The following is a 26,718-nucleotide window of genomic DNA, read 5'->3' on the forward strand; positions in this document are numbered from 1 at the left end:
AAGCATCTAATCCTGGATTCCTCCTATTTTTCCCCTTGGCAAGTAAAAGCTGAGTTACCATGGGAGGGAAAGGTAAAACTGTCAATCCATCTCTGCTTTTGGCAGGTGAACATGGGTTGATTTATTCTAGAATATACATTTTCCCCAACATGCCCCAAATAAGCTAATGCATCCTTTAAAATGAGTTTCACAGAATAAGGAATCATTCACCAGGCATGTTAGTACATGCTAATGATCCCACAGAAGCAAGAGAATTACACATTTGAGGTCAGGCTAACTCCAAGGTTACCTTAAGCTATACAGTGTGGACCTGCCTCAAAATATCAAGGGCTGAGATCTACATTAGGGCAGATCCCTAGCCCAGCATAACCAATCACAAAACAAATAAACAAAATATCTCATTTGATTTACTTGGAGGAGCAGAGACAACTTAAAATAATTTCCTAGGATGTCACAGATAACAGACATCAATGTGAATATGCACATATACATGTTTTTAAAAGTCATTTTAAACCAGACATGTTCTAAAGGATCCCAGAATATGGAGGTGAAGTGAGCCCTTAAGACCAGCTTGGCCTACATTACACACTGTCTAAAAGAGGGGTGATACAAAAACTCATCTTAGTGTTTATACAGTTCTATCAAAGTTTTATCTTTAAAAGATAAATTACAGCCGGGTGTTAGTGGTGCACGCCTTTAATCCCAGCACTCAGGAGACAGAGGCAAGCGTATCTCTGTGAGTTCAAGGCTAGCCTGGTCTACAGAGTGAGTGCCAGGATAGGCTCCAAAGCTACACAGAGAAACCCTGTCTTGAAAAACCAAAAAAAAAAAAAAAAAAGATAAATTACAGAGCTTATAGAAGCTCCATTTTTTCCTGAAGTCCTAACAGGTGAATTCTAGGAGACAAAACCAAGAAATGCCACCTCAGAGACCAGACAACTGGTCTATCTTTTCAAATCCCTTCATACACATCAAACAGTAGATACTGTTGGCCAGCATTCTCATACTTACATGGGATTTGGACCAGAAGATGAAGACCTCAGCCACCATTCGAAACAGTTCCTCCGCTTCTGGGTTAGGCTCCTTCAGCCACTTTGCCCTGGAACATGTGATAAGCAGATTCTCAGTTAAAGTTAATTAAAAAAAAAAAAACAAAATATACTCCTCCAAATCCTTTCTACCAAAGTATTTTGAGAGACAGAGACAGAGACAGAGAGACAGAGACAGTTATAGACAGAGAGAGAAAAAGAGAGAGAGAGAGAGAGAGAGAGAGAGAGAGAGAGAGAGAGAGAGAGAGAGAGAGAGAGAGAGAGAGAGAGAGAGAGAGAAAGGTCCCTGCCTAGCCTGGAATTTGGTATGTCAACCAGGCTGGAATTAAATACATAGAGATTTGCCTACTTCTGCATCTCCTGTGCTGGGATTAAAGATGTGTGTCATGACCAGTTTGCCAAAACTAAGTTTGTGGGCCAAAGATTTCGTAATGGTTGAAAGGTTATCACTGTATCATTTAAAAACTGGTAAATGCCTTAACTGTCCAACACCTTTTTAAGAGAAAGAAATTAAATATAAAAAGTTTAGTTTTATTTTGACAAATGGTTGATTTATAATCCACATTCACACATATGTATAGTATGCTTTGTATATGAAAAAATATTATTTATATACTATATATAAAAGTGTATTTTCTTTCTATATAATCTGCAGAATTGTTCATCTACAGCTCTAGTCTCTGCTGTAGAAACAGAAACAATATAACAATAGATATGTTACTTTCAAAGCACAAAAGGTTTCAGCAAACAATACTCAGAGGTAAACTGAAATGCCTAGTGAGAATTAATGTATGCATTAATTTATTGTTATGTCATAATCACAAACAAGCTTGTGACTCAGGTGTCAGTGAACTAAGTGTTCTATATGAACAGATGAGCCAAGAAGTTCATGAAGGACTTGGGTGAGTGAAGCACTTTTGCACACTGTACCTGTTATAATCCACAAATCGGATCAAGAGTGGGTAGAAGGCATAGAGATCCCTGGCCAGTGTGGTGAACTCATCTAAAATGAGCAGCTCAGCCTCTGACATGTCCCCTCTGGCCTCAGCTTTCAAGTGGTCTTCCTCAGATACTACCATGGCAGCCTTTTTCTTTAGTTTCTCCATCAAGGGCAAGAAATGAGTTTTCAAGAGCTGAGGTTTCACTTTGTTGATGATAGGCTGTGAGAACACTATTTGGAAACAGAAATTAACATTCTTCTATGAAAAACACCCATTAAATCAAGATGAGTTGTTGGCATGATAATGGGAATGAGATCCCACCTCTTCTCTCTCAGATTCTCTCTCAGACCTTCCTTACGGACAGAGCTGAGGTCTCTACCATTTTTCTAGCCACAAACTTAATTGCATAACTGATGTTTAAATACGATTACTGGATTCAATTCAGTATGCTTGTTTTTAACAAAAGATTGATGACTTAGAATAAAATAAAAAAAGACTTGGAATCATATCTGAAATCAGTATTATCACACAAAATGCCCAAATGGAAATGAGTCTTCCCGCTCTTTCATTGTTAGAAGATAAACACTCTGAAATATCATGAAAGACATGAGGTCCCAACCTCCCCTCATGGAAGGGTTATATTACATACAGTACTGCTGTCCTAATTAGCATTTAGTAATAGTTCTAGGCTTACACAAACATTTTTAAAGACGGATTTTATCTTAAAAATTATACAATATGCACACATATATACAAATACATATAAACACATTGTGAAATATATGAGAGAAAAGTTTTAAAATCAACCTATCCAGATCACTGAAACCCTAGTATATTTCTTTTAGTTTTAATCAACAGATAAACTCATTAATTTATAATATACATGGTTCATTCTATGTTTCTTTAAAAATGTTGCTTTTTTCCTCTATATAATATAATATAATATAATACAATATAGTGAGTATTTACCAAGATATAAAACACTGATAAATCCTCAATGCTTAGAGAAAATATAATATTTTGGTACAAGAATAGAAAGAAACTATCCATGCTCCTGTTGTTGGCTATTTACTGCTTCCAGAATTTTAATATTTAATATTCCAGAATACTGCAATGATGAACTGAACGGTACGTGTTTTATTTCATCTTCACTTCCTCAGACTGTTGTCATAGGGGAATAATATGAAGGTAGTTTGTTTCAAGATCCAGCTTTATTTTTGTCTCTGTCTACATAACTATTATTGATGTTACTGATCACTGTTTCTTCTGCTTGTGAAATAGTCTTATATAGAAATAAATAATTCGGGAAGTTGCAAATATTAACTACATAAAGTTATTAATTACATAAAGAGTAATTCTAATTGTCAATTTGATACAACCTAGAATCACCTGAGAAGAGGGACTGAGTGAGGGATAGTCTCTATATTGGGCTGGCTGTTGGGCATGCCTGTGGGGGCTTAATTAAGTTAACTGATGTGGAAGACCCAGTCCACTGTGGGTGACATCATTACCTAAGCAAGAGGTCCTGAAGTATGTAAGACTGGAGAAACTGAGCTGAGTAAACTCAAGCAAGCATTTCTTTATTTACTGATTTATTTTTGCACTTGATGGATTTGACCTGACTAGCCACTTTAAGCTTTCACCACTATGATATTCTTGAAGTGATGTTAGCTTACAATTCTAGATAAAATACTCTTTCTCTGAAATGGTTTTTTGTCAGGATATTTTATCATGGCAGCAGAAGGGAGACTAGGGCAGGTAGTGGATGTCTGATCATATCTGTATCTTCTTAAATTGCGTAACAGGACTCAGCAAAGATAGCTTTGAACACAGAAGAAATCACTGGAGATTACTGTGGGAAGTTTTTAGCCTTCAATATTTCAAATCTTCTCTGGAAATAAATCAAATGGAAGGGTGCTTTCTTTCAGCTTCTTACCTGCTAAGCGTTTCATCCAGGCTCCTTCGTCAATCCCCAGGTTGTTGTAGATGATTTTGAGAATGTTGCCCAGCAGTGTGTTCATGTGCTCAGAGTTGAGAGCTGTGCAGCACATCTCAGCTCTCTCTGGGTGGTTCTCAGGACCGTGTTCCCACCATCGTGACATGTAGCTGCACAGCATGGGCAGTACAACCTCCATCATGTGTGGCATCTGAGTGTAGCGGATACCTGACTCTGCCAGCTCTATAATCTCAGCCATGAGCTTCTCCAGGGATGGTATATTTGGACAGACATCCTCCACATTTGCTGGTAAACTGAGAGCTAAAGAAGACAGATAAAACTGGATTGTTCTCAATGCAAGAACATGTACCATGAGGTAGATTTGACTGTCTCAAACAGACACCACATTACATGTTGGGCTTCAAAACACAGCTAAACCTGACCACCCTTCTCCTGGTACCTCTTCATTTTTCTTGACTGTCATTTCAAAATTCTTTCCTAACCCTAAGATCCTACCTTGCCATCACTCTTAGCATGATGGACAAGTGCTCTGCCTACTCCATAGCAACTAGAATAGCCATTCTTTCTTCTTCTTTCACTCACCATTTTCAATGCATCTTTGTGTGGCCTTATTTACCTTTATTCCATCTTTTTAGAGGAAGGAGATTCTGAGGAACTTCTCTTGTTACTGTCTATCTGTCTGAATGATTTTCCCACCATAGAACCTTACTCAGTTCTCTATTCCCAGTCTTTTCCTCTTAGGCTCCTAGACAGTCATATCTACAGTCGTACAAATGTCTTCAGAAGTTCTACTTGCCAGACATCATTGTATAGGAACTAAACTCAGTTTTCCACCCCACAGGGAAGTCATGACTTCACATCCATAGCTCACTGGTTGCTAGGCATCTTTTACCTTTTGCTGAAATGCCTTCCTTACCATCACTATCTCCAGTCTCTGTGACTCTCTATTCATTACAGCACTGTCCTTAACTCACTCTCTTCTCCTTGCTGAATCAGATCCTAGCTTCCTTGAGGGTCCAATTTTAGCTCCTCTCTTCCTCCACTTATATATTTGTCTTGACAACTACATCCACTACTAGTGGCTTCTGTTTGCTATTTCCTAACCCTTCAAAGTTTTATTTATTCATTTGTTTCTGTCTAATCCTGAAGTTTTTTCAGGTTCCACTGAAACACAATGGATTTAAACTTTTTACTTCCTCTCCAGGATACTTCCGCAAAGAAGGTGCTATCCAATCAACCATCCTGACTATATGTAGATGATCCTTCCCTGGCTCACATCTGAGATGATTCTCCCTCCAGGAAATCTTATAACCACTCCACTGCCTAGTCTTTCCAATGGGCTTTGTCCAATCACATTGTTTCTCTAGCTTTCGACACAGCTAAGCTGTGCATTTATCTCCCTTTCTACTGCCAGAATGGATCACCACAATACATCAATCCGTCTCTGTAGCTGGTAAACAAATCTTTGCTATTGGCTTCAGTTCCCACTCTTGCTTCCACTCCTTTGGTTTCCTAGCCTTGCTTCACTGTCTGCTCACCTCTCCTGGGAGCTATCTCCAGTCAATGTGAAATGCTTAACATTTTCCCTAATGAACCAGAGTTTTTGTCTTCTCAGTTTCGAGACTCATCCTGAATTATGTGTGTTAATTCTTCCCAAGGGCTCTAGGATAACATGGCTTTCTGGTGCTCATTAGTCTTTATTATGAATTCTATCACCCATGTCTATCAGTCTCTCTCTCTCTCTCTCTCTCTCTCTCTCTCTCTCTCTCTCTCTCTCTCTCTCTCTCTCTCTCTCTGTCTTTCTCTTTCTCTCTCCTATAAGACAGAGTTCCCTGAGGGACAGAATCAAATCTTACTCTTTTTAATATCATATCTCCTCTATTTATCATAACCTCACAAAAATAATCCTGAAATGATTGACTAATTAAGTCATAAAGTTTAATTCCTTTTGCTATGAAAACAAGGTGCTATCAAAACCTGAGCATGTAAATATTCTTCTTGCACTGTTCCTTATCTGTACAGAGGTAATAAATCCACTTTTTTCTTGATTCACAGTCAAATACTAATGACTCACAATGCCTAAATAATGACTTTGTGTTATTACACAGAAAATTTGAACTTCACCATTTTTACTACCTACAAATATAAATTATATAAACATATTACTATTGCACATTCAATACATTTGCCTTTGCTTTAATTTATCAAATGAAGTGAGACTGATGAAATAGCCAAGTCAAATAATAATAATTTGGGTCACTAAACATTCCTTACTTAGTAAGCTTCACTGAAAAAAAAAAACAGTGTAACTAGGTTACAGAGAATCAAGTTCACACAGATAGGTGTGCATGCCAGGTTTTGAGAACATTCTAGGATTATTAGAAATCAACCAAAATACAAAGACTTAGGAAAAAATCAAACAGAAAAATCCCTATCAGAGGGTATCTGTGACATATTCAGTCCTTGATCTTGACTTTTCTAAGAAACTGTCTGGAGGAGTAACTGGAGTCTACTTACTTTTCATTCAGCCCAACACACATTCCTGTTAATAATTCTAGTGGGTGCTTAAAAGTAGATATCTGAAATCATCAGCAGGGGAGTAAATGCCTATTTCAGTTGTAATCATGAGCAAAAATAGGGATATCTATGAAACAAACAGATTTTCCTGCATGGGATACCACACATGGATTTTGAATCCATGACACTGAATATACACACAAACTCATGATCAGAGGAAGAAACACCTTATATCTAGGTGTAAAGTTAAAATTTTGATTAAGTTTCTCAGAACCCCAATTTTAAGTTTTGTTTTTTGTTTTTTTTTTATGATAGAGGTTAAGTCAGCTAAAAAAATTTTAAGTACATGGATAAGATGAACAAGTTGCCATCTGACATTGGCATGAACAGTATGGCATGTACATATATACACATACATTCACATACACACATAAGCACACACATACAAAATAAATGTTAAAAATTAAAAGCAGCCGGGCAGTGGTGGCGCACGCCTTTAATCCCAGCACTCAGGGGACAGAGGCAGGCGGATCTCTGTGAGTTCGAGACCAGCCTGGTCTACAAGAGCTAGTTCCAGGACAGCCTCCAAAGCCACAGAGAAACCCTGTCTCAAAAAAACAAACAAAAAAATTAAAAGCAATGAAGGGCATAAATCCATCAATGAAGTAAATAATGATACCATGACCCTTCCAGAATTATTGTAAGACAATTCAATAAGAAAGCAGATAAACCTATTTTCTTCACATTTGCTGATTATTTTATCTGCTTTGGTAGAGTTTTCATTTGTTTGTGGCTCATTAGCTTAGGAAAAATTAAATAAAATTTCTTTCAGAAACATTAGAGGAAGTACACATTTTAAAAAAAGAATGCTAGATTGTAACACTTGACAATAAAGAATCTTGAAGATTATAATCTGAAAGAAAATTTACCACTGTATTATAGAAAGCCCCTTATTTACTATCTGTGCCTATGCATGATCAAGCATACAAAAAATTGAAATTATGTCTTCAGCCCTATATGCATAGATTGCAACAAATTATAAACTACCTCATCTATCAATCAAGGTAAGATTTCACCCATGCCCTGCCTGTTGTAGCCAATTACTCCACCACCTTCTCCTCTAGAATCTAGAAAGGAAGCTCCTCTGGAAACCTGGGCTCATGAGCAACCCCTCTCAAGCACACTACTTCCCTACAAGATCACTACCTTGTAAAAAACTTCTGAATAAATGATCCCATTATCCCAAGGACAAAAAAAAAAGTTGCAGGAAAAAAAATATACACCATCAAGACATGGCTTCATTTCTCAAAAAAAAAAAAAAAAACCCAAACAAACAAAAAACAAAAACAACAAGCATAGTTCTGTGTTACCTGCTCTCTCCCGTGAAGATCTGGTGTTGTAGATGGAGTAAACATTATGTTTGTCCAGGTGGGTTTCCAAAAAGGCTATAGGAAAGGCACCAGCAAAGGCAGCTAGGCATTCTCCAAGTGCGGATCGTTGCCTACAGATGCAAAATGTTTACTGTTTCCAGCTGAATAACTGAAGAAGTTACATTAGAATTGGTAGATTTAACCTATAAGAGTTATACCAATATTGCTACAAACCCTTGAAATCCAGTTTTGAATATTACATGAAAAATTAAAAGAACTGCATGCATTGGTGGACAAATCATAATCTATTGCATAAAAGCTAAATTGTCTTATTACCAATAACTTTAAAATCAGATTAACAAGACCAACAAATCATCAAAATGAGAAGCTCTGCACCTTCACTCACAAATCTGAACATTTTTCCCTCCCTGACCACCTCTTCCTTTCTTCCACTTTCTGTTTTTAAAACAAAATAACAAGGAGATAATGTCTGATAATGACTTAATGGATTCAGAAGAGTAATCATTTGAAGTAACAATACTGACTACATTTAAGACAAATTTATCACACAAAAATAATTTAATGACCCAGCACTCAGAAGGCAGAGGCAGGCATATCTCTGTGAGTTCGAAGCCAACCTGGTCTACAGAGTGAGTGCTAGGATAGGCTCCAAAGCTGCACAGAGAAACCCTGTCTCGAAAAACAAACAAACAAAAAAATTAATGATAGCTATGAGATGTTAAAATACACTAAATGGTAAAACTTCCAATATCACTTATAATTGACTTATCATTTATAATAAGAAGAAAGCATAAGAAGTCAGTATGTTTCATTGATTAAGGACAGAGCTTAAAGTCTGGTAATATCTCCTTCACTCTTCTCCCTTTTATTAGTCATTTACTTAATTCACGGCTTTGTTGGAAACTTAAGTTGTTCCTCAAAGAAAGACTAATAGGAAAGTTGTTTAAGCATATTATAAGCCCCCTAAAAGAAGTATATAAATATTATAAATGTGACTTAAATTAGTATAAAAATTACATTATTTTACTTTTAAGTATTTTCCTGGTTTTATTTTAATTATGTACATCCATGCATGGATATGTGCATGTGAGTGTAGGTACCCTTGGAGGCCAGAAGACGGCACTGGGTCTCTTGGAGCCAGTGTAACAGGTGATTATAAGCCAACGAAAGTGGCCATTGGAAACAGAATTTGGGTCCTCTGCAAAAACAATGTGTATGGCTGATATCTCTATAGTCCCTACACAATATTTTTATTAGGTAGTTTTTAAATATCCCAGAAAATAAACATGCCTAGTCACTTAAAGACTGAGATTTTTTTTTTTTTGGAAAAATGTGTCATCAGGTAAGTTTGTGGCTATGAAATTTTATTAGTTATAAGCTTTAAAAAGTCAGGTTCTAAATGATCTATGCTTAGATATCTTGCTCTCTATGTTGTGTGGTTACTTAAATGATAAGCACAATCCACCATTATAATCATCAACTGACTTGTTTGTGGATTCTGGCTTCTCCCAGCAGATTCAAGACCCATGATGGTAGAAAACTAGCTTTTTCATTGTTGCATCCCTGCATCTGGCATTTAACTAATATAAAATAATAAACAACAGCATGAAAAGCTAAGAAAACTAGAAGTGATATTTGAATATTTGCCTGCTAATAAAAGTATGATATAAGCTTTTGGCATTATAAAATTAAGGAGAAAGAACATGTATGATATAATTGACAAATGTCATTAAACAAAAATCCAAAGTCCCCATGTATAAAAAACTACCTGCACATAATAGGCAAGAAAAGAAAATTGATAAAATTAAAAAATATCTATGCCAAGGCAAAGACAAAAGAAATAACAACTAAGGAAAAAATTAAGAAAATGTCTTTAAAAATAAAATCTGGATCCTGCTACTATATCTGCACTTAAATCAAAGAGAAAACTGAGTATATGGGTATTTACATGTGAGTATAAGCCAGACCATTTTGTGGAATGATTGAGTCATAACTGCTTGACATATGAACACTCTTAGCTATGAATTTCTAAATTCTGGGATTATTTTTAGTTAGGAAAATAATCACGAATAGATAACAGGTCAAATGCTAATTTTGAGTCAGTTTACCTGTCAACAGCATTTGACAATGGTGAGAAAGAAAATGAAGCTGGCTTTAGTGAGCTTCTAGCTTACTTTATATTTATGTGGGGGCAGGGGAGGCAGCATGTGGGAATACATCTGGAGACCAGAGATCAACACTGAGTCACTTCCTCAATCACTCTCCATCCTAGTTTTTGAGTCTGGTCCTCTCATTGAACCTGAAGCCCACCAATTCATCTAGACCATGTTGCCAATCAAGCTCCAAGGAGCTTTGCATAAAACAAAGAGTTTTGAGATGCAGTTGTCATCAGTACCAGGATGTTTTCAGATCTTACCTTTCCACATAGATGCTCTTACTGGTTCCCAAGGCATACAAGCTGGTCAGAATTCTGTAACAAGACACCTGCACATCCTCCACTGAGAACAAAGAGAGTCTCCATTGAGAAGTAAACACATACATAACAGATGACCCTGAGAAAGTTTATGCTGAACCCAGAATTCCTCACTAGACTTTGGAAACTGCTAAGTAAGAACACATTTATAAAATAAAACATAAAAGCTTCTTTTCAAAATTCTTCCCTGCATTATGGGAGCTGAAAACACTTTAAAGAATGTGTTGTGATTATCTAGATCAGTGGTTCTCAGCCTTCCTAATGTTATGACCCCTAATACCGTTCCTCATATTATGGTGACCCAACCATAAAATTATTTTTGTTGCCACTTGAAACTGTAATTTTGCTACTCTTATGATTAATAATGTAAATATCTGATATGTAAGATATCTGTTATGTGACCCCCTACAAAGGTCATTCACTCCAAAAGAGGTCACGACCCACAGGTTGAGAACCACTGATCTAGAATATCCTCAGAAATATTTTAATAGTATTTCTCTGTATGTTAAAGGAAAAGACCTGCCCAAGAGTAAAACAAAGCACAAGACTATCTGGAAGGATAAGGACAATATGTCAATTTTGAGTGTTGTCATGGGGAGAAATAAATATTCTATCTTCTATAAAGGTTTGCATGGTAAAAGACTTTTAGTACACACAATTTTAAATATAATAACTGTTACCATAACTCACAAATGATATCCCCAGTGATCTGACATTCAGATGTAAGTTTCTCCAGGATATTTTAAAAATTATTTTTAATTGGGAACATGCTTATCTGTCTGTCTTTGGGTACATGTATGTTAGTACACATGCCTGCAGGGGCCAGAAGCCTGAATCCCCCTAGAGATGGATTTACAGGGGGTTTGGGGCCATCTGAAGTGGATTTGGACAACCAAACTCTGGTCTTCCTCAAGAACAATATATACTCCCAATCACTGAACCATCTTTCCATCCCTTCCTACAGTATTTGACATTAGAAAAACAGAAGATGTAGTAAATATCTTTAAATCATTGAACAAGACATGCTTCAAAGGCAAAGAAATCTAAGAAATGTGACTTTCTAATTCCAACCCTGCCATCATGCCAGGTCAGATATACCATATACAGAAGAAATTATCTTTGACATCAGACCTCCTTCCATCTATATTCTGAGCCACAATCAATGTTCCTACTGGTGAAAATGAAGGTTTTGCCAACACTAGGGAAGAGCCACTGAATCCCACATTGTACTACCTATCACCTGTGAAATCTACACTATGAGAGTCTCTGAAGGTGTGTCAGCTCCCCTAAAACTCCTAGCTCATCCCATGTTCCTATGAAAAGCCCTGCAAAGGGTCAGGACAGCTCAAGTATTAATTTTCAACATAACCTTCGGTATTCTGGGGACAATTTTTAAAAATAACAAGAGTTCTGGCTCCAAATCGGCTATTAAATATCTCTCAAAATCACCCATCAACAGAGTTATTGGTACTTATCTAATTCAATGTTCTAGATACTGCATTTGGCTCAGTATATTTCATATTATTTGGTGGAATAACTCATAGTCCAGTCAAAAATCTGTGTTGAACTCAGAAATGATTTGAAAAGATTTAATGTGTCATAGCTCTGTGTTCCAAATGAATTGAAAATAAGCATTAGAAAGATGCAATGGATTTATGGAATTTGGTGGAACCTGGGCTTCAACCGTGCAGAAGACACAAATTAAAACTGTGACTTTACTCTGGGGCCATATTCACAGACCTTTTCCTTAAGAATGGTTTCTATAATTCATAACCCATCTATACTGTCCTATAATAACACAAACATCTGCATGCAGAAGTATGTTGGGATGACCCCAATGGTGCTAGTTCAAAAGCCAGCTCATGAGGACCACATTTACATACATATCAAATCTTCTCCAAACTGATGCTGGCCGATGTGTTCAAACAGGGATGAGAGCATGGGCAACAGTGCCACGGTGGTGTAGTTGATGATCTGAGTCACCCCTTTGGGCTGGCTCCTGGTATGAGTAAACTGGCCCTGCTTAAGGTTCTCCATTGTCTTTTCCAGATCCTCTGCTGCATTGTCCAGGAAGGCCCTGAGAGCACTTTTCACACTATCCAGGCCCGTCTTCATCACAGTCCTGGGAAGTCAAGAAGGAAGAGATTGGACCTTCCAACAACAAGAAGTCAAAGGATAAAATATGTTCTCCCATATTATGCTACCTTTTCACTATAGTACCCACCCTTTTTAAAATTTTTCATTGGCATACATTAATTATGCATAATAATGGTTTTGTCATGACATTTTCACATATGCACATAATATATTTTGAACATATTCCCCTCCAATTACCCTCTCTTTTCCCCTTCCTCTGAATCTTCCCTCTTTCCAGAGAGTTTTCATATCTTTATGTGTGTGTTCTTCCATGAGTATAAGCAAATGGCTATGTGATGAACCAATGAAGCTATAAAGGATTACTTACCAGAGCACGGGAAAGGGATTATTTACTAGAATATGGGCAACTTAGCAGTGGCTATACCTAGAAACCATTAGCTGCCTATAAGTCCTCAGGGAAGGGAGGACCTTAGTAGCTCCCTCCTCCATTAGCAACTGTCAACTTCATTTTTTATAAAATCTAAAATAAGTCTTCTACATATATGAAGTTATAGAATGCTGCTTTGGCCAATCACCTTTCACAAATGACCTCCCTCTGAAGTCATTAAGGACCTGGAACACAATAATGCTTTAGGATTTCTGTCAGTGGTCTGAGATTTTATAGCTAATACAACAGCAACTTTCCAGTCAGTTGGCTAATCCCATATCCAACAACACAAGGAAACCTCAGAAGGTTCTGAGGCAGCAGCCGTGAAAGTTTCCTTTTTGTTGTTTTTTTCCTCCATTTTTATTTGAATTAGAAACAAGATTGTTTTACATGACAATCCCAGTTCCCTCTCCCTCCCCTCCTCCCCTGCCCCCCCTAACTAACAGCCTACCTATCCCATACCCTTTCTGCTCCTCAGAGAGGGTGAGGGCTTCCTTGGGGGGGGGAGTCTTCAGAGTCTCTCATATCCTTTGGGATAGGGCCTAGGCCCACTCCCTGTGTGTCTAGGCTCAGGGAGTATCCCTCTATGTGGACTGGGCTCCCAAAGTCTTTCTGATTGCAGCTGAACGATGATGCCCAGTGCTAAAACATTCTACACTTCCAAGGGCAGCAGAAATAATCTCTTCTAAAGAAGCCAGGGAAGGCTTGACTTTTGCGGAAGTGACAACACATTCTACTGCACTTATCACCTTCTTTTATTACAGAGATACCCCCATAAAAGTTTATGTCACAGACTATTCCCTAGAAGAGATACGAAGGGACTAGATTTGTATTTATGAAATAAACTGATAGTTAAAAGGCAGCATTAATCATGCTAAACAAAGAGATGACATACTTGTACAACATTCCTGGTTTGTGGAGCAGAATAGCTAGCACACTGACTTGGGTGGGCTTCAGTTGGCTTATATACATCCTATCCCATCTTAGACATCCCTTTACAAAAGGAACATGAGCCTCCCTTGCATTTCACAAAAGCAAGTGTCATCATGAATGTCAAGCACAGGCACCGCCCCTGGGAACTAAAAAGGCCCCTCAAGCTGTCTGTCTGCCATTACTCTTCAAATGGTATATTTGTAATTGATAACTCAGTTACAAAATCAGCTGCTAGAGAAATGATTTGAAGACTAAATAACCTTATGATTGTAAAAGCAAAGGGCCACTGCATCAATAATTTATAACATTTTCACTTGTTTCAAAGTGTTCATGAAATCACCAAAATAAAATCAAGACAGGTCATAATCATATCAATTCATTTAGATGAAAATGTGTGTTTTTACCTTGCATCCAAAGTCTGACCCAGAATATGAAGACAGTTCACAATTGAGGTAGCATCATTCCCTGAAGGGGAAACAAAACACTGTATGAATTCCCCCTCAAAATTTCTTGATCTTCTCCAGTCCTATTAACACATGTGGTGCAAACACTGGTTAATTCACACAATTCAATCATAACTTAATGAAAAAGACTTTTGAAGACTCAAGTTTGAAATCATGCAGTTTCTCTGCTTAAAAGTGGTTATGCAAATGTAAGTAGACAAGCGGTGGAGCATGTCTTACCATATAGCAGACATGCTCCAGAAGCATTCGAAAGCATCGCACAAAACTAAAGAGTTTTTGCTGAATTCCTCAGATACACCCCTCCCCCACACTAACACACTGTAATACATACAGTATGAACACTTTTAAAGTCAATGCATATCCTTTCTGAAATGAGATAAGCTAAACTCTACCATTTTAATTATTTCAGTACTCTCTGCTTTATTTCATTCAGTGGCCTCAGTGAGAATTAATATGCCTGAATTCTGATGTGGCAAGGTGGACTGATTTATCCAAACTTTGTTGGTCTCTGGCATGAAGGGAATCAACAAATGAATTCTTTTAAAAAATTAAAACCAGAGATTGGTGAAGCTAATTAGAAGTCTTGTTTTTAAGGATTGATTTTATTTTTAATTGTGTGCATGTGTGTGGTTATATGAACATTTGCATGCAGTGCCTGAGCAAGCCAGAAGAAAATGTCAGATCCCCTTGAACTGGAGCTACAGCTGCTCGTGAGCTACCTGATCCAGGTGCTGAGAACTGAACCTAGGTCCTCTGCAACAGTAGCACTTGCTCTTAACTACTGAGTCACCTCTCCAGAACCTTAAACAACACTCTTCTGTACTACTCAGAATGTAATTCTTGAAAACAATGAGATTCATGCATTTTGATTGCTATTTTGTATATAAAATACACATTATGAGTGACATAAACAGTGTGTGTGTGTGTGTGTGTGTGTGTGTGTGTGTGTGTGTGTGATGCTCAGTGATGGTTATTTAAAAATATATATAAAATGATGACTCTATTAACAAAAAATTTGACTTCCAAAATATGGTCAAGCCATATCAGTCACACGCACACACACACACTCCTTGGGATAATGAGTCATGAGTCAATGTAAGTTTTTGTAACACCTGAATCTTATCTTCTTTAAACAAAAACACATCATCAAATAGCCCACTTACACATACATGGAACTGGGTAATCATCCCGGAACAGGCATAGGCCAATTTAAACTCATTGTACGACAAAGACACTCTCAGTTTTAGACAGACACTATCCTCAGAGACGCTTGTGGCTTTAAAGGGATTTCTTTTTCATAGTCTCTATCATGCCCAACAAGCCAAGCACAACCTGAACCTTTCAGGGATAGCATACATAGACTAATTTTCTGATACCTCCTAATGGAGATTAGAAATGAGTATTCAAATACACGAGGCATTTTGAAGGGAGACATCAAAACTATCAATGCAAACCTAATATTCTAACAGGGATATATTAAAAGGAAATTTTTCTCTGAATTATGTCATTTACCATTTACTTTTGAAACGTGCCCAAATACAAATTTAAGATTCATGCATTAGTGAAAATTAAGTAATCCTTACTAGAAAACAGAAAAAAATTGTGAAACAAGTAGCTTCCTTTTAGACATCTGATAGTTATGCCATGTCAATATCCTCCCAGCTAACACTGTGGTGAACTGTAGTGACATAGTATTCTCATGTTTGGGGACACTATGGGGTCAAACCAAAAGAATTTTTGGACAGTATGAGTCTAATGGCAAACTGCTAACTTCATAACATTTCTGGAAGTTTCCATGTCAAAAGTTTGATACATTCTCCACTGACTCAGGAAAGTATCTTGGGGGACTAAGTGTCTTACCAAGAAAAACATACATTTTTCCTTATCAATTTCCCAAAAACTAAAAAAATTAAAGGTTATGTTATTTGAATGCAAAAACCCTTGCAATTTACGGCACTTACTATTTTGAATGTCTGTTACCTGTCTTCTCTATTAAGATGATGGGCTCCTTGAGAGCAGCATCTGATTGGTTCATTCATTTCTTCTCTTGTCAGGTATTTTTAAAAGGCTGTAATGTGTCAAGCTTCCTGCCTAGCCCCAGAAGGACAAATGGAAGCCAGAAGGGCAGTAATTTACTGCATTTAGTGAGAATTAAGAAGGCAAGTGTTAGGGGTAGGGAATCTCATCCCACAGAGTAATATGGCACCAAAGACCCTGAATGAAAAGGGATGTGACACACTGAAGAGGTAGAGGGTTTGGTAGGAAAGCTGCAGTAGCATAATGAGCAAGGGAAAGCATAGTGGTAAGAACAGATGGAGTCGCACATGCGGAAGCCAGCGCACAGGACTTGCGTGCTTGGGTTATTCTACAGAAATGGAAGGCACTGGTCATGCAGGCTGGTGTCTGGGAAAGACATGACTGCATGGAACACAGAACCGGTACAAGGGATTCAGATAGCATGGGTTCTTTGGTCCTGAAGTAGCACAGGTAAAAGTCTTTTCTGACTGACTTCAGTGTGACAACAGAAAAAGAAAGTCTTCATTTCTCCATCTTCACATCCTAAGAGAATGTCTCTCACACAGCAGACACACAGTGACCACATTTTCAGTGATGCATTTGAAATACTAGTTTTTTTTCTTTGCATGTGCAAATAATGGTCTCAACAGACCTTTCAGGCACAACCCTCTTGCTGTCTTTAAGTTAGCATACGGAATTCCTATCCACAAAGTATAGAGTAGTAATAAAAATGAGCACAGTATTTCTTTAGCCAACATTGGACTCTTAGAATGGCAAATAAAATCCTCTGTCTTGTTTAACTGTCTAAGTGCTACTCCCATCCCAACTGAATTCCCAGAATTCATGTGTATACCAATTTAGAGAAGGAAACAAACACTTCAGAGTTCAAATGGGAAAGCAGAAATCGAATGGATTTAAGCAGGATGGCATTTTCTTTCTCTCTCCACCACCACACCTCACAAAATATTCTGCTCTATTCACCAGGATTCCACAGTGTAAACATCCATCCTTGGCAAAAGTTTCGTTACCATTTTCCCACATAAAATGCTTTAAGAGCCTCAGAATAACAGTTCAGAGTGTGAGAACTGTTGAGTTGGTCTCTTCTATTTTGGGGGCTGTTGTATAGAAAAGATTTTTCAAGGAGATCAAAGACAAATGAAATACGGAGAGTCAGGGTTTTTTGTAATCCTCATGGTTTGGATGTCTTAACAATCTGTGACTATCAGAAAAATTGTAGATGTGAATTTAATTTCACATATAATATACACTAAATATCCCCAGTACCTACCAGACTGGCTCATCACAGTGACCCCAACAGCAAGATCTTGGTCTGTTTATTGCTCTCCAATGCCTAACTATGAAAGGTTAATGTTAATCTTTTTGTGTCTATGGTTTTGGTACCCGTTATGAAACATAAATAGTTCATGGAGTTTAAATCTTTTTCAACTATTTCTTAAATAAAGTCATGAATTATTTTCAAGTATTATTTTTTATTTATGTATATGTGACATGTGTATGTGGGTGCCATTAAAGCCAAGAAGAGGGATCTCTAGAAACTGCAGTTTCAGGGGTCATGACCTGGGTCCTTTGCAAGGACCTTCACTGCTGATCCATCCTTGTGGCTCTAACCCATAAATTTTTCTGAACTAAGGCAGTATATATAATAGTGTTGATAAACAGCTATTTACTGCTATAATGCGGAAAACATATGAAATACATATAAGATAGGGTAAAAGGACTAAAGAAAAGAGTAGCATGAGTATATACAAGCATCTCTGATGCAATGGGGTATGAGAAGGTCTTGTGCATCTACTTTAAATAACCACGCCTTGTACTATATTTTTATTTAATTTGATTCACCTAAGTAAGAGCTAATAAATAATATTCAAATAAACCTAGTCAATAAAATCAAATCACTCAAACTAGGATATCAACACAGCAAGTTCACAGTTTCCACTATATCTTAACATTCATTAACTCATATTAGGCTTAATAGGCACAACAAATCTCTACGATAAGTGGTGATTTTAAGCCTACCACAAATACAAAGAAGTAAAAGCTTAGGCATTCAAGTCTCTTGTCCCAGGCATTCAGGTGGTTAATTCCAAAAGCAGCATTACACAGTTAAAGCCCAGTATTCCCTCCTGGTCACCATATGAGTCAAAAGCCAGGCTATAATTGTGGTATGTAAGTTTGTGCGCTAAGACTTAAACACTCTATTAACTAAGCAAATCTGTATTAGAGCACGTTTGATTGTTAAAGACATCTTCCAGCTTAATGGTTTTCAAATACTGCATCTGCATCTAACTAGATACTAGGATTACATAAGAAAGAATAATTTACCCCTGCATGGAAACAACAAACTGTATTACACATTTATCATCCATTACCCTTAAATGATACACTTGAAAGAAAAATATGAGTCTAAATAACAAGAAAAGGAATCCTTGCTTATGGAATGCCCATGTAACATTCCTTTAGGAAAGTTTATCATTTTTACAAATGGCATAATGGAAGTGTCAGGAATATTGGAATCATAGTCTTGACCTGACTTAATTAAATGTATAATTATGGAAAGTTTCTTGTTCTCAAGATGTATGTACTTTGTAATGTATATGGTATGTGTTAAATTTTCTTAGAGGGGAACTAGTGAGATAAAACATAAGAAATGAGATTATTAAATGGTGGCCAGTTAAAAAGAGCATAACATAGTATTAAGCTTGCAATGACAGACAAGCCCCTATCAGAGCTATCCATAGACAGTATTCTCTGATGATAAGGGGGTGTTCAAACCTGCTGTCACTTCAAGAAGATTGAAGAGAATATGAGTCTTGTCTGAAGAATTTTCACACGAATTTTTGTCTACTGATGAGAACTTAGACAAAAATGGTTAAGCAGAAATCATTCTGAAGATGACTGCCCTGAAATTTTTAAATATCTTAAGCAATAATGTAAAAACCCAGACAATTTACATGAAATATGAGTTAACTGATAAACAGATTCCAGATCAAGAAGTACATGGTACAGCAGTAGCTATTTGTAGCAAAATCTATCACTTATTGCAAATTTTAATAAGAATGTGTATTATTTGTGCCTGTCTCTATGTCAGTATGTGTGCCTGTGTCTCTGTACATCTGTAAGACACAATTTATTCACTGTGACTTTTATAAAAAGGACTTAGTTTTCTAAATCTTTAGTCTTCAAAGCATTTCTAGCAATATATCTCTATAAAATATCCCAACATTATCCCCCAAATCTAGACAGCAAAGGGTTCAAATCTGCTTTGGCAGTTTATATAATCAGATAAAAGAAAGTGAGTGACTGGAATATTGTAGCAACTGCCAATTCCTAAAGCCCCAGGTAGGAACAGCTGCAAAGGTGAGTGCCCACCCTGCACAGCTACCCAGGAGCATGGCCTTCACCCTCATGGATCATTGGACACATCAGAAAAGGGCTGGGATGTGGTAAGTGGTGCTAGAGAAGCCACTTTGACCAAGCAAAGCTCTTGGGCTCTATGGTCCCAATTACCAAGCTCCAAGGTTTGGAATGCAGGAGACAAATATATCTGTAGGTCAATAACATTGAAAATAAAATGTAAAGTTTCAGATTTCGATCAATATCGGCTTATTCTTTAATCTTCCAGAGCCAAGCAAAAATCCAAGAGCCTCGTTTCATTTTACCCTTGAAATAAAATATGGCAGAACTTGCCATTTTAATTCTTTTGCTTTTTAATTGAATATGATTCAGTTTTCAGTCATAAATAGGACTGGCTCAGAAAAAGACACAGCTCTCCATTTTGCCATAGGTAATGTTACTTATATACAACCTCCAGGAACTTGTCTGGCCTATGATGGCCATGCATGCAGCCGTGCAGTCATGCATCCATGCAACATAGCAGCACACAACACAGTGCAAAATTAGCAAAGAAAAGCCCCTGATGGCCATGCTCAGAAATTTCCCAAGGGTCTCCTTACCAAACAGTGAAATCCTATGCCTGACAAGAACTCCAAGTTTGCAGAACAGGCTGAGGACAAAAGAAAAACAAAAGGAGAAAAGGGGAGGGGGAGGGGAGGTAGAAAAAAGACAGCGGGAAATTAAAAATAAATCAAATAAGATGAGAAGAAGAAAAGAAAGAAACACAAACCAGCTGACCTATGAGCCGGAAAAAAAGCAAACATGATGTCACGCAGAAAGGCTCAATTCTCGGAGCAGGATGTGGAGTAAGATAGTAAAGAAAGAATTTCTGCGTATCTTAACAAACATGGTTAAAAAAGCACATATTATAAGTAAAGAAACAAAATAAAATAGAAAGCAAAGCTCATTAATACAGAAGCCATCTCTATAAACCTCACAAGGAACACAACTACAGAAAAACCACAAGAGTTTAACTCAATCTGCCCAAATACACCTGGTTATCATCATAGGTCTTATTTACAAACAGAAATATTGTACTTTGGGCATAATGTTACTGTAAGTTTTAGTGCTCCTTTATTGGGTAAATGTATCTTATAAATGTCACTGTACTCACTATGTAAGTACCAAGCATCCTACAGATTTAGACTTCATCAATTAGAAATAGAATCTGAATTGATTATCTTATGGTCAGTCAGAGGAAATGATAGGTATGATATAACCAGAAGGCTTTTTTTGTTTGTTTGTTTGTTTGTTTTGAGACAGGGTTTCTCTGTGTAGCTTTGGAGCTATCCTGGCACTCGCTCTGGAGACCAGGCTGGCCTCGAACTCACAGAGATCTGCCTGCCTCTGCCTCCTGAGTGCTGGGATTAAAGGCGTGCACCACCAATGCCCGGCTACCAGAAGGCTTCTTAACTACAATGGATGAATTAAATGTCTTTCTTACTTCCCTACCTTGGGGTACCAGGGAATCCATAGCAACTATCAATGAGACAATTCAAGTAACCGCAGCTTGTATTCCACAATCAGCATCAGAACCTCAAACACCCTACCCCTCAGTGGAGATCCCAGAGCTATGAGAACAGTTGTAGTCTCTGCCTCTTCACCCATCCCTAGACCCATGGCATCCCAAGGATCTCTGTCTAAAGATATACTCTTTGCCAATTTTTGACTGCCACACTTCACTTCCTTCTCACTGTCCCTAATCCTGTTCTGCAAACTCAGCTCAGACTGTACAGAGCCCAAGAAGCCTTTCCTGATATCCAGGTATCCAATGACACTGCCATCCCCAGGTGTCCTTGCTGATGCTCCCAGGAACCACCCATGGAATTCCACCAAGGCACTTAATCCAGCAGGTCCCAGCCTCCACTATCTTCTATCTCTCTACTCTCTTCTGAGCCATTCGGGGAAAGAGTTCTGGTCCTATTCAGCACTTCCTAGCATTCTTCCCTGAAGGACTGTGAAGGTCTACATAATCTGGGTTCCCCCAGTGGGGTCAGCTGGCTCCTCGATGCCCACACTCTCTAGGAAAGCTCCTCTGTCCCCAGTACCAGTGGCACACAAACTCTAGAGAGCAGCCACAAGGGAAAATAAAGGGACTAAATCTGGGAAGAAGGAAGGGAAGAGCCTCACCTTTGTATGTTAACCCTCTCTTACAGTAAATTCTGACCAGATGTCTCTGCACTACTTCAAACCAACATGGATTAATTGGTTGTTAAAAAAGTATTTGTTGAGTTTTTTTTTTTTCTTTTGAGACAAGGACAAGCTACACAGCCCAGGCTGACCTCAAAGTACTCAGGGAGCCCAGGCTAGCAATGAACTCATAATCCAACTCATAATCTGCTCCCATTTGCTGAGATTACTGGTAGGTGCCACCACACCCAACTGGGTTTATTTCTTGATAAAAATAATTATATAGGATATTTTGTAGTTTTTCCAAGAAAACTGTCATCTGTACATGTCTGGGTGAATGTTGGGTTTGAGGGTACCACTTACAGGAACAAAACATTTCAAACATAAAGAGCTCTGTATGTAGCTCTTAGGTGTGAGATTTGTCATTGATATGTATATTATTTGTACTATAATTTTATTTATTAACTTTTTTTAAACAAAAGTAACCATGACCAACATCCCTCATCTATTGAGCTTCACAGTGGTTTCTAAGTGCCTTCTTTCCAAAGACAGATTTACCTCTCTATAAAGACTGACAACCCAGACCTAATATATTGCACTGTGTGTGGCTGTATCCTCGCCTGTTATGTTAACAGGACTACTCCAGATGGATCCACACCTAGGCTGTTTGGCTCTTTTGGAAACAGAAGAGTTCTTTGTTTCTTTCCACTAGAGTCTATTCATTAAATGTGCCAGAGAAAGGTCATCCTTCCCCATCTTACTGCTCACTAACCACGTATCTTCAGGGTTTAGAAAAACAGACATCAAAGGCTAATTCCTCAAGGAAGGTAAATTTCCCCTTTTATGTCATCTATCATGGGGACAGAATTCCTGGGCAAACTAGGACTTGTGATTGTTATAAATCACAGCCCACACATCCCCTAAGACTATTACCTGTGACTCTGCTGTCCCAAATCTTAATCTTGGCAGACATGATGATCCTGACTTTAGACACAATAAATGTTTAGAAAAGAACTCTGAGTGTTAGGAAATGAGTATAGAGAGTGTCTCACAGAATCATTGTTTAATAATTGGGGAGAAATTAACTCAGACAAAGGAAACTGCTGCTAGGAGCAACCATTAAATATGAATTTAAACCATACAATATGAATTTAAACCAGTATTACAGCATAAACAATGTATTTCAATGTATCCTAGTCTAGTCTTAACAGCAAAGGTCAGAGTTTAGCATTTATTCTACTTAATTTCACTCTTTCTTGTGTGCATGTGTGTGTGTGTGCATGCATGCCTGCATGTTGTCTGGCTCCCTGTCTGTTGCCTACCTGTCTGTCTGTATGCCTACCTGTCTGTCTGCCTCTCTGCATGTGCACACACATATACACACACACATACACATAAAAGTGTAAGTGCTTGCAGAGGACAGAAGAAGATATGGATCCTCTGGAGGCAGAGATACAGGTGATTGTGAGCAACCTAATGTAGATTCTGGGAACCAAACCCCCTTCCTCTGCAAGAGTAATGCATGCTCTTAACCACCAAGCAATCTCTCAAGCCCCGGATCTTATTTGTTCATTTTAGCTGTAATACTTAATGCAAATGGTAAAAACTCAGACATCTGGAAATCCATCCCTGCATCTCAAATGCATTAGTTTCTTGTATATTATTGCCATGATCTCTGCTATTGTCTGTTTTTAAACATATTTGAATCATCAGATATTTGTTCTCATTTTTAGAACACATTTAGAATTCACCAAAGTATCTATAATACATGTGTAAAAGAAACAGCTGTTAAAAATATGTTTACTTCTTATTTGTCCTTATTTGTCCATAATGAAAAGGTAGGTTCTTCTACAAGCTGGGTTAATAATATTTTAAAATTCATTTTGTTATGGTCATTTCCCTAAGTTTGGCATTATTAGCCATCATGATTTTTAACTACATAGTGTATTTCATCTACCTATATACCCTAATTTCTCATTACCTTATCTATTGGTTAAGGTATGAATTTCTCCCTATGAGATTAACTTCCCATGGTAGATACTAAAGCACCATCATGAAATGATTTACTTTTATTCTAGTTTCTTTTGTGTGTGTGTGTGTGTGTGTGTGTGTGTGTGTGTGTGTGTGTGTGTGTGTGTGTGTGTGCTAATACATTGCAAAAGCATTTGTGTTTCTTTTCTGGGAATGATTATGGGAAAAAGTCAGTTTTATCAATCCTCTTACTATCAGGTGCTGTTAAATCTAAGGTGGCATCATTGAAAAAAACCACAGTATTATTCATTAGCAAAAGTTGTCTAGTGGCCTTCTAGGGCCTCACAATTACATCCCTTGGTGACAGCACTGGAAGCCTATTGTTCTAACTTTTTCTCTAAGGGATACAAAATTGGTTATAGACAATAGGCTAATCTATTTCAGGGTATAGAGGTTTATTTTTTTCAGCTTTATTTAAGTATAATTAGCAAGTGAAAATTGTGTGTAGTAAGAGTATACAACTTAGTGTTTTGGTATCTGTGTGTTGTGGACAGTTAACTTTTCCAAAAATAAAGCTGACATTGACTAAAGATAAAGACTGAAAATGGGAAAAAATAGAATTCGTTGTGGTTTATTTATATGTTTTCATTGCTTTCTCTTGGTATACTTTATTTTCCCTTGTCTACATCCATCAAATTACCAACACCCTTGGGAAACAAGGCTTCTGTTACAAACAGCTAAGTGACCCCAGAAGAAGCAGGAGATTCAGGGTTCACCATGTTCCATGGGGTCTGGTTGCCTCAAGGCTTTTTAGGTGCTTGTGTGTTTTCTCAGTCCACAGGGGCATGGACCCAGAGACATAGATGAACACTCCTGATAAATTCTGTAATGCTGCCTTTTCCTTTCTAGGCAATTCAGGAGAGAAGGTCATTCCCATGTTGGAAGGGGTGTAGTCTTACAGTGGGATGTGACCCTGAACTGCCTCCCATCCTACTATGCTCTCTAGTGTGTTTTATCAAGCTCATGGGAAAATTGGTATTTAAGGAGACAGACGGGGGAGGCAAGGAGAGGCAGAGAGACAGAGATAGAGGTAGAGATAGAGAGAGAGAGAGAGAGAGAGAGAGAGAGAGAGAGAGAGAGAGAGAGAGAGAGAAGTGGCATTGTGTGATCAGAGAAATAGATAATAAACATTAAATGAGTTGGTTCCACCTTCTCATATTATTCATGCCTGGACTCACACTCCTCTCCACCACTGATGGTGGTCCCACTCAGTTACATCTCACTCTATCTATGACATGACCATTCCACACATCAGGAACATCAAGGCCAAGAGAAATGCTCTTCATATAAAATCTCTTTTATGGAAATATTGCTCAGATACATTCTAAAAGCTTGGGATAGTTGAGAGCAATGAGGGACCAAAGGTCTTCATAGCAGCTAATCTTCATGTAGACTGAGTCCTAACAGAGTTTTAAGAAAACACACCCCAGAAACACAGTAGAATCACACATGAAAAAAAATTTAAATAAGAAATGGGTTTTAAAATAAATAAGGCATTTCTAAGATGCCAGGTTAAGAGGCACAAGAGAAAACTGGAAGGTATATTGTGTTTTGTCTTTTTGCACTCCATTACCATGATGGGGCTATGATTTAATTTAAAATTTTAAAAAACTAATAGTGTATAAGTAAGGCATTGCCTTCTTTAAATAAAGGAAATCTGTCAAAAATATTAGATTGTCAAGAAAAAAATCAAAGAAACTAATGTCATGAATTGTTATATGGAGATTCCTTCCCAGCCTTCTTGGAGACTCTGACTGTCATTTTGAGTTCTTTAGTGCTGAAGGGGCTGTAGAAAGTACCCTTATGTACTTTGTCTTAAAAGCTGTTTTATTTCTTGTTAGTGTTACCTTTAAGCAGCAAGCTCAAAAGAAGATCTGTGTCTAACATACACATATGTTAACTTGCAGAACCTCTCCATATTAGTGTGAAAATCAGGGAAGGAGACTCTCCTCCCAGCCCTGCTCAAGGTCTTGGGGTTCTCTGACCTAAATACAAACACAAAGAAATCAAATAGAAAGCTTTAAGGCCAAGCTCTGTACCTCGTCACCATCTCCTTCTCTTTGTTGGATGCGTGTCCTCCAGTGCAGAGAGGCCTGCTTGCAGCAGACAGGAAGTACAGACGATGGTTTTTGAAATACTGATCAATTAATGGAAGAACAACCTGAAAAAGAGGAAGAAAAAACAGATCTACAGAATGGACTACTGGGGAGAGGGGTGCAAGAGCTCAGAGCCCACAGATTTCTGTCCCTGTGTAATACCGCACCCATGCTGATTCAGTAGATTCATCTACATGTCATCTCCATCTCATATATGTGTGCATATATACATGCTTATGCTTATGAGCATGAGTGGGGCAGGGTAGGAAATGCTGGGACATAATTATGAAGAACAGCAATTCTGAACAGTTCAGAATTATTCTCCTATTTTCTCAAAATGTTCATAGTGCTTGTACAATATAGTTCAGTAGCCAACCAGCTCTCAGATTTCCAGGATTACCTCACACTGAGTCCCTATTGTATGTGAGAACTGTCAAGGTTGTAGTATCATGCTGTTTGCCCTACTATATACTGTGTGTGGTTACTGCCTTTATTTCTGCTTTGCAGATGTTAAAAGAAAAATGAAATAAGAGACCCATTCAAAACCACACTGCTGCCTGCTTCCCTACACTATGTATGTGGTATATGCCTCTCTCAAATCCAAGGTACCACTCTGTTCAGATTTAGCTCCACTGCCCTGGGCTGGCTCTCCTTCCTACTCTTGTGTACTTGTGTACCTGTCTTGGCACATACCATTTCTTCCTTGTGAAGGGCACTTCTGGCTCCTCATTGAAAGATCTCAGCTCAGAGGTGGGCATACCTTTTTTGATATCCTCACTAGA

At 37.9% G+C, this 26,718-nt stretch overlaps 1 protein-coding gene across 1 annotated transcript in view; it reads right to left on the reverse strand.

Annotated features, from left to right (window-relative positions):
* The window catches only part of Ryr2 (ryanodine receptor 2), a 401,257-nt gene that overhangs the window by 111,767 nt on the left and 262,772 nt on the right, over positions 1–26,718 (reverse strand). Inside the window, exons 62-70 of the mRNA XM_035441718.1 lie at positions 25,880–26,001; positions 20,240–20,289; positions 14,190–14,250; positions 12,212–12,450; positions 10,272–10,353; positions 7,835–7,965; positions 3,927–4,247; positions 1,980–2,220; positions 1,012–1,099 (exon numbers count right to left, since the gene is read on the reverse strand). Coding sequence (XP_035297609.1) covers positions 1,012–1,099; positions 1,980–2,220; positions 3,927–4,247; positions 7,835–7,965; positions 10,272–10,353; positions 12,212–12,450; positions 14,190–14,250; positions 20,240–20,289; positions 25,880–26,001 — 1,335 coding nt within the window. The remainder of the gene's footprint in view (positions 1–1,011; positions 1,100–1,979; positions 2,221–3,926; positions 4,248–7,834; positions 7,966–10,271; positions 10,354–12,211; positions 12,451–14,189; positions 14,251–20,239; positions 20,290–25,879; positions 26,002–26,718) is intronic.

This window comes from Cricetulus griseus, chromosome 3 (genome assembly GCF_003668045.3).
Source record: "Cricetulus griseus strain 17A/GY chromosome 3, alternate assembly CriGri-PICRH-1.0, whole genome shotgun sequence".
Taxonomy (NCBI): Eukaryota; Metazoa; Chordata; class Mammalia; order Rodentia; family Cricetidae; genus Cricetulus; species Cricetulus griseus.